General features: G+C 41.0%; 1 protein-coding gene across 1 annotated transcript; it reads left to right on the top strand.

Annotated features, from left to right (window-relative positions):
* Positions 1-752: 752 nt before the first annotated feature.
* LOC138878103 (uncharacterized) lies at positions 753-1193 on the top strand. Its single transcript, XM_070157761.1, has one exon. It carries the CDS (start codon positions 753-755, stop codon positions 1191-1193), a length of 441 nt encoding a protein of 146 aa, XP_070013862.1.
* Positions 1194-13638: the final 12445 nt, after the last annotated feature.

Genomic DNA, 13638 nt, shown 5'->3' with positions numbered 1-13638 from the left:
ATCGATATCAGTCGAAGATTAGGGTCGAAGACAATCAACTGGGGCTCCAATTTGTTCAATTTATCCCAACAGGCTCGTGGATAGAGTTAAAAGGGATGCCGATCGGGAATCACGATCAAATAGAGACTGATATCAGCCATACGGGAGAGATCGAAGAAATATGGGATCTGGACATAACCCTGTTTGGAATGATAGGAGGAATGATCGAGGACAAAGCTCCCGAGGACTCATGAGCAAGAGTGGTTTTGATAGGGATGTCGAGTCCAAAGAAGCACCTCGACTGTTAGAATATAACTTCAGCGTAGATGCTTCCGCCATAGCCATTGGGCATATCAAAGATACCAGGTGGCCTCGACCTCTGCAAATCGATCCGGTCCAAAGAAACCTAAACCAAATATGAAAGTATCATGGCACCCATGGCCATAAACAGAAGATTGCAGACAACTAAGGGAGGAAGTAGCCCGGTTGTTCAACGAGAGGAACCTTCGACAATTTTTAAGTGATCGGGCCAAGAACCGCTTTAAAATCAGAGATTCAAATAGATAGAGCGAGTAAGAAGAGACACAACACATGATTCACATGATCGTTAGAGGGGTCGATATTCCTCAAGGACCGGTAAACGCACCAAGGTGACGATTACAAGAGAAAAATGGACTCGGGACTACTTACCAAAAGAGACCTTGTCTTTCAACAACAAGGATGGAGAAGGGATCGAACAACCTCACAACAACACACTGGTAATATCTATCCTTATGAATAAAATTCAAGTTAAACGTGTGTTGATTGATCCAGGTAGCTTGGCAAACATTATTCGATCAAGGGTTGTAGAGCAACTTGTCCTACAAGATCAAATTGTGCCTGCAGCTCAAGTACTTAACGACTTCAACATGGCAAGTGAAACCACCAAAGGGGAAATCATTTTGCTAGTAAATGTGGCCGGGACTATCCAAGAAACGAAGTTCCATGTGATCAAGGGTGACATGAGGTACAACGCACTACTTGGAAGGCCTTGGATCCATAACATGAGGGTAGTGCCCTCGACCCTTCATCAAGTCCTGAAGTTCCCAACATCGGGAGGAGCCAAAATGGTGTACGGTGAACAACTCGCCGCCAAAGAAATGTTTGCAATCGACGAAGTGATACCGGTATCAGTGCTTTCATCAACGAAAGGATCAGAGTCAAATGGAAAGTAGGAAGTCAAACAGCAACCACAGTCACTGGCCTCGGCCCGATAAGAGGAACAGGAAACTATCGAGGATAATGATTATATGATACCTCAAACCTTCATAATCCCCAATGATATTGACGCAACGAAATCGACGGTCAAAGAGCTGGAACAAATCATACTAATCGAGCATCTTCCCGATTGAAAGGTATACCTGGGCACGGGGTTAACTCCCGAGCTCAGGAAAAAACGTATTCAATTCCTTTTAGATAACATACATTATTTTGCTTGGTCCCATCTCGATATGACAGAGATCCCACCATAGATCACCTCCCATTGACTAAGCTTGGACTCGAAGTTCTGTCAAGTAAAGCAAAAGAGAAGACCCCAGTCCGAGGTTAAGCATACATTCATCAAGAACGAGGTAACTAAACTTCTCAAAATAGGGTCAATTCGGGAAGTTGATAAGTAGGGATTTTGACCGCTTATTTGCTCTCTTTTACTTGCATTTTAGCTAAAAGATGCTCAAAGGTATTCCCTAGAACTAATGAAATATGCTTTTGTACATGAATATTGGGAAACGAGCCAGAGAAGTCAAAATTAACTCATAAAGGAGTCAAAAGTGAACAAGAACTAAAACAGGGTAAAAAGGCCTACAATGTGAACTGCACAATTATTGTGCGGCCGCAGACAAGAAGATTCAGAGAGTTGGGTTTTTGGAAGACTTAAGGCATGCGGATCGCACCATAATTGTGTGACTGTAGAAGGACAAGTGCGACCGTACTCAAAATCATGTGGTCCGCAGAAGACAAAGACCAGAGAGATGAAACTTTAAGTTTAAAGAAGAAATGCGGCCCGCACCATATTTACGCAGCCGCATAATCAAGAGCGCGGCCGCACTTAGTTTTGTGCGGTCCGAAGAAGTACAGCAAAGCCAAAGCTCAATTTCAAGGAATGCGGACAACACTATAACTGTGCGGCCGTAGAAGAAAGAGTGCAACTGCGGTCTGCACAACCTCCGCATGGGCATTTATGTCAGATATTTTCAGCTTAGTATAAATAGAACTTTTTGTCATTTTTAGGTTAAGTTTAATTTTGGGAGAGCATCTGAGCCGCTTTCTTTACCATTTTGAGTAATTTTTGTACTAGATTAACCTCTAAACATTAGATGTTCTTCCTCTAATCAATTGTTATGCATTCTATCTTAATTTCTTCTTGTATTTTTTATTTTTTATGAGTAGCTAAACTTCTAGCTACGGTTGTGGCTCAACCCTAGTGTCGATACTTAATAGGTGTCTGATTTAGGGCTTGTTTGTGAGTTGGTTAGTGATATTTAGCCAAGTTCATGTTTGAATTCAAGAATTAATGGTTGCAAACATTGATTCATGCTTATTTGACTTAGTCTCCACTTGAGAACACTTGGCTAACAAGAAATTGGGGTGAATTCAAGAAATTGATAGCCCCAATTAAAGGGTCAAATATAGAGATAGTAAGACCCGACTTGAGCATGTATCACTTGTTTTGAGCAATACCCATTTGGACTTGAAAAAGCCAAATTGGGCAAAATCACTCAAACTACCAAGAGGTATAGAGTGGATAATCGTGTGTGATTGTTATATTATCCCCCCCGACTAATCAAACTTTACCTAAAGTTTTCAACCCATTAGGTAGCCACCTAGGTGGAAGTCACGACCCTAGATCTTTTATAATTTGAAAAACAATCAAAACCAAAAATATTGTCTCCTAGTTTCATATTTGCAGTCAACAACTTAAAGTAGAATATAGAAACAACAAACAAGAATGTGAAAGTGTAATTTGAGGCACATCATACATTGCACTAAATATATACCTAATCCCAATTCTAACTCCCTGAGGATTCAACCCCGACTCGTGGGTTTTATTATTGCTTCGACTGCCTCACTACCTATATTTGTGGTGTGAGTTTGGGCGACGTTAATTTTTGGTGTCATTGTCGGGGAGTTAAACGGATTTAGCTATATGTCTAGGTTTTTGTGTACTCTGTCTTCTTTTCCTTCTGAGTCACTAACTTTATTTTTGAATTTATTATAGGTACAAGAATGGCTCTCAACAACGAGCCCATCAGAAATGTGCCATTGGGGGGGGGGGTGGACGATGACCAAATGGATGAGGTTACTCTTGAACCTCAAGCAAATAGATGAGGCCGCCCACCTCAAGATAATAATCTTGTCCCTCCCCCACTTCCACCAAGAGCGGCAGCCCACTGACAGTTACCGAATGAGGGTTATGCAAGTGCTATAGTCCAGCCCCGCATTAGGGCGGGCAACTTCCAAATCACCAACGTGATGCTTAAACTAATTAAGCAACAAGGATTATTCATCGGGGCTCCGAATCCAAGTGCCTACAAGCATCTCAAGGGATTTGTCGATACTTGTTGGGGCAGCAAGCAAACAAATGTCTCTAAAGACGCGCTGAGGTTGAGGCTATTTCCCTTTTCTCTTCGGGGAAAAGCAATGGACTAGTTAGAGAAATTGTCCAATCATTCCATCCACACTTGGAATGAGTTGGAGGAAAAATTCATTTCCAAATTCTTCTCTCCGGGATATATGGCGACACTTCGGGATGAGATTCTTGCATTCAAGCAAGAACCCAATGAGCCATTGCCTGATATTTGGGAAAGATATTGTACCATGGTTAACGAGTGCCCAAATAATGATATGACCAAGGCCATGATCCAACAAACCTTCTACAGGGGGATCAACACAACAAATCAATGTGTGGTTAATCAACTCGCCAGTGGGAACTTCATGAACACGCCGTATGCCAAAGCTTACGAAATACTTGATGAGATGGCGGATACCTCAGCGGTGTGGAAAAGTAGAGCCAATGTTCCGCAAGGTGAACCTAATGTTATTCACCTACACAATGAGTTAATGATTATGGGAAAGTTATTGCTGAGTTGACAACCACAATGAACCAACTGGCCAAAGCTCAGCTTCAACAAGTTCAAGGGCTGAAACAAGTGAATGCAATGGAAGGTGTAAATATGATGATGAACAAGAGACAATAACAAGGTCAACAAATGCAAAGTCGTCCGGAACAATTCATGCAAGATGATAGTGGTTATGATCAAGGTGATTCGTTTAATGAGCAATAAGAAGAAGTTCAACATGTCAACAATTATCTAGGCCAAAGAAACAATGCTCAAGGACAAAATCAACAATAATGGAGGTCACAAGGAAATCAAGGAAATTGGAACAACCAAGGCCACCAAGGCAATTGGAGTGGTGGCAATAATAATCAAAGCAATTGGAACAATCAAGGTAACCAAGGCAATTGGGGAGGTAATCATCAAGGCAATTGGGGTGGCAACAATCAAAGCAATTGGGGAGGCAATAATCAAGGAGGGTTGAACAACAACAACCATCGGGGGGCGGGTTTTCAAAGGCCTCCAATGTTCCAACAACCGAGCAATCCACCCCTATCCTTCCCAAAGTCCGAGCTCCTCTAATAATAAAATGGGTAGAATTGAGAATATGTTTAAACAGATGATGGATAAGAATGCCGACTCCGATTCTCAATTAGCCTCTCACAACACTTCTATTTGCAATTAGGAGGTTCAATTAGGATAAATCTCGCTAGCTTTGAACACTCTTTCTAAGAGGGCACTACCTAGTGATACGGTGGTGAACCCGAATGGTGGAAATAATATGGGACATGCTATGGCCATGACTACTAGAAGTGAAAAAGGTGGAGATTCAACCACCTCAAATCAAAGAAAAATCGTGGATGAAGATGTTGTGGTTCAAGAAGATGTAATCCCAAGCAATGTGGTTCAAACTAATGAAGAAGTGAGAATTGATATTGATGAAAGTGTGGAGAAGACGCAAGAAGAAGTGAACCCGTCTAGGGAATACGTGATTGACATGCCAAAACCGGTAGTGCCAAAGGCTAAGGCACCAATGCCAAGGCCTCCTCCTCCATACGCTCAAAGTCTTGCAAAGCAAAACAGTGAAAACCAATTCAAAAATTTTATTGATATGATGAAGAGTTTGTCGATTAATGTGTCATTGGTTGAGGCATTGTAACAAATGCAGGATATGCAAAATTTATGAAGGATTTGGTAACCAAGAAGAGATCGATGAATTGTAAGACAATCAATATGACACGTCAAGTGAGTGAAATTGTGTTGTCACAACCCAAGTTCTCCCTCCGTGAACTGTCGTGATGGAACCTAGTCTCTACGACTGGGTAAGCCTAACAATTTGTAGAAAAAGGAAATAAAGATACAAAACTAGCAATTTACAGGTAACATAATAGAGAAGTTTTAAAATGTCACTCGGCATATACAATAATAACACTCTCGGCCAATATTAACACTCCCAAAACCCGGAATCTCATGAATCACAAACCAGAGGAATTACATAATGTTCTAACTCCAGAAGTCTAAATAAAGTGATTACAGAAGGTCTGTAGTTAAAAGAGAGAATAGAGAGGGACTTCTCGGTCTGCGAACGCGGCAGATATACCTCGAAGTCTTTGAAAATCATCTTGCCTCACTGATAGTATGGCTGAGCAGAAGAACCTGGATCTGCACACGAAAAACATGTGCAGGAAAGGGCATGAGTACACCACAACGGTACCCAGTAAGTGCCAACCCTAACCTCGGTCAAGTAGTGACAAGGAAGGTCAGGGCCCTACGGTTATATATATATATAAGACAAGGTAAAACAATATAAAGTGCGACAGTATAATTGAAAATACTAACGGTTGATAAAGAGTAAAATCACAGACAAAATATACTCAGTACACAGAGATAGCAATAGGGGATCTCCCAGGATATCGTCCTATAGTCCCAAACGTAAATGTGCAGAGGATCTCCCAAGATATCGTCCCCTAGTCCGAATCATAAATATGCAGGGGAATCTCTTGAGTCCATCCCAATTCCTTGTTGGGTCAATTTTGGAGACGTAGGCTCTCTTTCTCAAGAAGAGCCAAGTCAACTTAGCACAAACCAGTGTTTGCAACCACCAATTCATAAATTAAACCATAAAATTGACCCAAATAACAAACACTCATAGTCAATCTAACAATAGATGGCAACACCCATCAATTACCCACACTAAGGTTGAGCCACAACCCTAGCTAATGGGTTTAGCTACTCATGCTTGAAGGAGAAAATAGAGAAATAGATGAAGATCAAGACATATTAATTTAAAAGTTAATGTAAATACAGAGAATTTATCGTAAAATCTAAGTTAAGATGCCAAAAATGGCTACATAATAGCTTCTCACGAGCGCAACTATGTTTTGGAAAATAACAGATGACCTAAAAATGGCAAAATGTTCTATTTATACTAGGCTGGAAAAATTGGACAAAAATACCCCTGCGGGGTCAGCGCAGGCAGCATAAAATGGACCGCGACCAGCTAGGCTCTTGGACTTCAATTCTGGGCTCTCTGAACTTGGGCTTCGCGGACCGCGTATAATGGACCACGGCCGCGGAGATCTTTAATGCGGTCCGCACAAGTATGATTGCGGACCGCGCAGCTTGGACCATGGCAAATTTCACCTCTCTAAATCTCTCTTCTGCGGATCGCACATAATGATAGCGCGACCGCGGAGCCTCCACCACGGACCGCGAAATATGTACTACGGCCGCGTTACCTGAAGCCCATTTTTACCAACTCTCTGAACCACCTAGTGCGGACCGCACAACGTCAAATGCGGCCGTACTAGGCCCTTTTTTTGCTCTCAGATTGCCTTGTCTTTGATACTTGAGCAGGTTTCACTCCTTTTGCACCGATTTTTGACATTTTGTCACTTTGTCGATCAAACCTGCAATCAAGCACAACTTATGAGCCTTTTGGGACTATTTTGTAACAATTTATAATAAAAGCATAAGCAAGAAGGAGCATGAAACACGTTAAAATCCCTAGTTATCAACTCCCCCAAACTTAAGCCTTTGCTTGTCCTCAAGCAAACAAAATAAGACCCACCCCTTAAGGGAAAATCCAAGTATTTCAGCTATCCTAAAGTAATCTCAACAAGCATAAATTGGGACTAACAATTTCCCTCAATACGAATGAATCATTAACAACATTTAAACTTTGAAAAACCATGGATCAAGTGTGACACAAGAGCATTAAGAGTTGACTCATTACATCAAAGAACTCTCTCAATTACTTAGGTCATTGTGGAATCCAAACTCACACATCCTCAACTCTCCCTAAGCAAACCTCACCTTTTTAGAGTATTAGAACACAAATCGAGGTTAATGGGAATTCACTCGTCTCTCTCAAGGAAAGGTCACAAGTCCGGCTCTAAGTACCATATGCTTGCCCCTCATGTAAGTATCCACTAATGCAAGCGTTATCCAACTCAAGATCATATAGGGCTTTTGTGGAGTCAATGTGAAGGCTTTTGGTTCAGGGTAGGGAATGTTTTGGTCTAAATGGGTTTCATCTTCCCTTAAACACTTCTTTTATTCATTTGGCACAATTCTCTTGACTCTTTGAGTATCTCACTTCTTTCTAAGGGGTTAGAGAGGCACATTGTCGCTCTTTCTTATGCAATTCAAAACGTTTCTCCTTTTTCACACCTTTTTCTCTTTTGCTTTTCTTGAATCCCTTTTTATTCTTTCACATTGGGCTTTCTTTTTCTTTTTCTTTTTTTTTCATTGCCTTCCTTTTCTTCACTTTTGTACCTTTTACCACTTTGTTCCCTTTCTCGTCTCTCCCCCCAACTTAGACTTTTGTCATTGCTCAAGGAAAGATCGGGTGCCAAGAGAGGGTATATTTTCGAATGGGTATAGGCTTATAGCATTGGTTCTTAGAAGAAAAAGGCTTAAGGCTCAAAAGGGTTAACTAGGGATTATATCATTGGTAGGCTATGGAATTGTTCAACTATCATTTGGATCAAGAAGAGCCTATAATCACTTCTCAAGTCAAATTTCACTTAAGATTTCGCCTCAACAGACATTCAAGACAAGTTCTAGACAATTGGCTCAGGACTTGGACTCGCAATTCGATTTCTCATCACACGAGCTAAAGGATTGCTAAAGACATATAGTCGGGAGCCCACAACAACCTTAGACACGATTGAGCACACAATGGTCCTGAAAGACCACTTGATGATTGTTGGTCAACACAAGAGTCTCAAGGTCACGACTTTCACCATCCTAAACACAACATTTTGTCTTTGACCATGGGATCAAAGACAAATGTTCTAGGCCCAAGTGAAGCTTTGCTTGAGGTACCCTTAACTATAAACTACCAAATCAAAAAACAAAAATGGACTCAAACCCTTAAGAAGGTTGTTATGCCATCCATCATCGAGAAGAGCCACCCGGTTCACACAATGCTCCACCTTTGGAAAGAACCGTGGCATTAAAAAAACCAAAGGCTTATTGAAAGCGTCAAAAACGAAACAAAAAGCTACAAATATAATTAAGAGCTAAAAACGAAAAATTTTGCGAAAATAGAAAGAATATATACAATAGGGGAATTGAATATACAATGAGGAATGAATATATACAATAATGTAAACTTTATATACAGACCAAAGGAAAGATAAAAAGCGCGATAAAAGTAACTAAATGTAAAGTTATATATAGACCAATAGGAAATCAAAAAGGCATAAACTAAATCAATAGGAATGGAGTCGAGTATCTATCAAGACTAGAGTTGTGTAATTGTTCCAAATGTCACTTCCAAACATCTTTTGTATTTTCTTTAACAAACTAATATTATCAATTACTAATTAGAACTAAATTATGCTAATAAGAAAATTGCTAGAGTTGAATCTAATGGGTAGAAAGGTACTAGGGTAGTGACTTTCACCTAGGTGGCTAATTGACGGGTAAATGCTTCTAAGGTTCGATTGATATGAATGGGGAAATATCCTATAACCGTTGCATAATTTTACCCACTCTCACACCTCTCGGTAGAGAGAGTGGTTTTGCCCAATTGACTCTCTCGAGACCAAATGGGTAGGCAAATTAGCTCAAGCAGCTAGAGTTCAAGTTGGGTAATTACTCTCTCGAGGTTTAACCCTTCAATTGGGACTATCAATTCTCTTGAGTCCATCCAAATTCCTTGTTGGGTCAATTTTGGAGACTTAGGCTCTCTTTCTCAAGAAGAACCAAGTCTACTTAGCACAAACCAGTATTTGTAACCACCAATTCATAGATTAAACCATAAAATTGACCCAAATAACAAACACACATAGTCAATCTAACAATAGATGGCAACACCCATCAATTACCCACACTAGGGTTGAGCCACGACCTTAGCTAATGGGTTTAACAACTCATGCTTGAAGGAGAAAATAGAGAAATAGATGAAGAACAAGACATATTAATTTAAAAGCTAATGTAAATACAGAGAATCTATCGTAAAAGCTAAGTTAAGATGCCAAAAATGGCTACACAATAGCTTCTCACGAGCGCAGCTACGTTCTGGAAAATAACTGATGACCTAAAAATGGCAAAATCTTCTATTTATACTAGGCTGGAAAATCTGGAAAAAAATACCCCTGCGGAGTCAGAGCGGGACGCATAAAATGGATCACGGCTGGGCTAGGCTCTTGGACTTCAATTATGGGCTCTTTGAACTTGGGCTCCGCGAACCGCGTATAATGGACCGCGGCCGCGGAGATCTCTAATGCGGTCCGCACAAGTATGACTGCAGACCGCGCAGCTTGGACCATGGCAAATTTCACCTCTCTAAATCTCTCTTCCGCGGACCGCACATAATGATAGCGCGGTCGCCGAGCCTCCACCGCGGACCGCAAAATTGAAGCCCATTTTTTCAACTCTCTGAACCACCTAGTGCGGACCGCACAAAGTCGAATGTGGCCGCACTAGGCCCTTTTTTTGCTCTTAGATTGCCTTGTCTTTGATACTTGAGAAGGTTTCACTTCTTTTGCCACGATCTTTGACATTTCGTCACTTTGTCGATCAAACCTACAATCAAGCACAACTTATGAGCCTTTTGGGACTATTTTGTAACAATTTATAATAAAATCATAAGCAAGAAGGAGCATGAAACACGTTAAAATCCCTAGTTATCAGTAGTCCCAAAGTAAATATTCAGTACAGGGGAATCTCCCGAAATGTCGTCCCGTAGTCCCAAATGTAAAAGTGCAGACGGATCTCCTGGAATACCGATCTGTAGTCCCAAAGTAAACATGCATGGGGGATCTCCTGAGATATCATCCTGTAGTCCCAAAGTAAATATACAATAGTCTCAAAAAGAATCTACAATTCTATTCGAGAATAAACAGGAATTTCTACGCTAAACATGCTGCACAGAATCCAAGTAAGCAGTTAAAGCAGGTAAGACAATTAAATCACATAAGCATGATTTTCCTAAACTAAACAAGAGACTTCAAGTACAAGTATTGCTCAATTACAAGAAAAATACAGATATTTACTTAATGAAAATAGGGTTTTTCAATAATTATCACGTGTAGGCACTCGTCACCTCATGTACACGACACTCATATAACAACAGTACCAAAATCCTAAGGGGAGCTTTCCCCACACAAGGTTAGGCAAGCCACGTACCTCGAACCGGCTCAAAATCAATCCGAAATCACGCTCTTTTCACGAGTATCCAACTCCGAGTGGCCCAAATCTAATCAAATAAATTTCATAATATAAATATAACTACAAACAACGGATTTAACTAAAGGAATCGAAACTAAGATAAGAAAATAGAAAAACGCCCAAAAATCCTCTCCGGGATCACGTCTCAGAATCGGGTAAAAATTACGTATTATGAACACCCATTCACTCACGAGCACACTCGAACAAAAATTATCAAAATCCGACGCCAAAATATCCCTCAAAACTCAGATTTTAAGTTGGGGAACTTTTCCTCATTTCTTCAAATTTTTCACCCCAAATCCGAAATTAAATGACAAAACTAAGATTAGATTAATGGAATACAACTAGAAAGGGATTAGGAATCGTTACCCACTTATTTCCTCTTCAAAATCCTCTCAAAATCGCCTTCTCCCGAGCTAAAAATCAAATTTGGTGTTATGAACTTCAGACCCTCAAAATTTCTTATTTTTGCCTAGCGATTACCACATCTACGGTCAGGGGGATGCACCTGAGAAAAAGGTATCACAAGTGCGAAATTCACTTAACCGGGCTGGGGACGCATCTGCAATCACTTGATCGCATCTGCAGTTCCGCATTTGCGGTCACCCAGCCGCACCTGCAGTTCTTGAAGCCCTAGCCTATTTCCTCTTCTGCGATCATCAAGCCGCTTCTGTGGCACCACACCTGTGGTCCCATATACGCAGGTGCGGTTATGACAGGATCAACAATAACAAAAAATGCCTAAGTCCAAATCCAATTCCGTTAAACACCCGAAACTCACCCGAGGCCCTCGGTACCTCAACTATACATGCCAACCAATCCTAAAACATTATCCAAACTTAGTCCAACCCTCAAATCACATCAAACAATGCTAAAACCATGAATCACCCTCAAATCTAAGCCTAATGAATTTGAAATCCCAAGAATTTTATAATCGATGCCGAAACCAACCAAACCATGCCCGATTGACTCCCAATTTTGCACACAAGTCACATTTAACACTCCAGAGCTATTCCAACTTTCGGAATTGGATAAACTACGGACATCCAAAACACAATCCGAACACGCCCCTAAGCCTGAAATCACTCGACGGAGCTAACAGAACTGACGAAACTCCATTCTGAGGCCGTCTCCACACTGCTCTGACTACGATCCAAATTCTAAAGCTTAAGCTCTCATTTAAGGACTAAGTATCCCAAAACACTTCGAAACTCCAAATGAATCCTCCCATTAACTTACAATAGTAGAAATAAACATGGGAAAAGCAATTAATAGGGGATCAGGGTGTTAATTCTCAAAACGACCAACCGGATCATTATATGTGCACTCAATGGCTCCTAAGTTAGAAGATCCGAGTGCTTTCACAATCCCTTAAACTATTGGGTGTGCCGATTTTGCCAAAGCATTATGTGATCTTGGGGAAAGTATCAACTTGATGCCCTATTCGGTGTTCAAAACTTTAGGAATTGGGCAACCAAGACCCACATCCATGAGGTTGCAAATGGAAGATAGAAAAATGAAGATGCCTTTGGGTATTATTGATAATGTGCTGGTTCGAGTTGACAAGTTCATCCTCCCAAAAGACTTTGTGATTCTTGATTGTGAAGTGGACTACGAGGTGCCTATCATTTTGGGTAGGCCTTTCCTTTCTATAGGGAAGGCTCTTGTTGATGTGTAAGCCGGTGAGCTCACCTTTCAGGTGGGTGACAAAAAGGTGGTCTTCCATATGTGCAGATCTATGAGGCAACCGAATAGTAATGAAATGTGTTCGTTCGTGGATTTGGTCACCGACGTGATTGTTGATGATGCTAGTGCCACAATAAATGTTGAGGATAATTTGGAAGCCGTTTTGCTCAATCTTGATGATATTGAGGAGAAATAAGTCTATGTGGAGTGTGTGAATGCATTACAAGGCATGGGGTCGTACACTTATGAGCCCCGCAAGCTATCTTTGGATCTTGAAAAGCGAAAGACTCCTCCAACAAAGCCCTCAATCGAGGAACCTCCCACTTTGGAGTTAAAACCATTGCCTCCACATCTCAGGTATGAATTCCTTGGCCCTTCTTCTACTTTATCGGTTATCCTTTATTCTTGCTTAACTAACATGGAGGTAGAGTCCACATTGGAGAGCTACAAAGGAGGAAAAGAGCAATCGGATGGACTTTGGTGGATATCCGTGGCATAAGCCCCACCTTTTTCATGCACAAGATTATTTTGGAGGGGGGGTGCCAAACCCTCCGCTGAACATAAAAGGAGGCTAAATGAAGCAATGCAAGAGGTGGTGAAGAAGGAGATAATCAAGTGGTTGGATGTCGGGGTTGTTTGCTCCATTTCTGATAGCTTGTGGACCTCTCCGGTGCAATGTGTCCCAAAGAAAGGGGGCATGACTGTTGTAACAAATGACAAGAATGAATTGATCCCAATAAGAACCGTCACCAGTTGGAGAGTGTGCATGGACTATAGGAAACTCAACAAAGTCACTCGGAAAGATCATTTCCTGCTTCCATTTCTTGACCAAATGCTTGATAGGTTGACCGGACGTGCTTTTTATTGCTTTCTTGATGGATACTCCAGCTACAATCAAATCCTTATTGCTCATGAGGACCAAGAGAAGACCATTTTCACTTGTCACTATGGTACTTTCACATTCTCGCGGATGCCATTTGGGTTGTGTAATGCACCGACGACTTTTCAACGATGTATGATGACTATTTTCACCGACATGGTGGAGAATATTCTTGAGATCTTTATAGATAATTTTTTTGTGGTTGGGAATTCATTTGAAGATTGTTTGAATAATTTAGATAGGGTATTGGCTAGATGTGAGGACACAAATTTGGTATTGAACTGGGAGAAGTGTCACTTCATGGTCGAGGAAGGCATT

The sequence above is a fragment of the Nicotiana sylvestris genome, chromosome 9 (genome assembly GCF_000393655.2).
Source record: "Nicotiana sylvestris chromosome 9, ASM39365v2, whole genome shotgun sequence".
NCBI lineage: Eukaryota > Viridiplantae > Streptophyta > Magnoliopsida > Solanales > Solanaceae > Nicotiana > Nicotiana sylvestris.
Note: the sequence above shows the minus strand (reverse complement) of the source record. Positions and strands in the feature narration are given on the sequence as shown.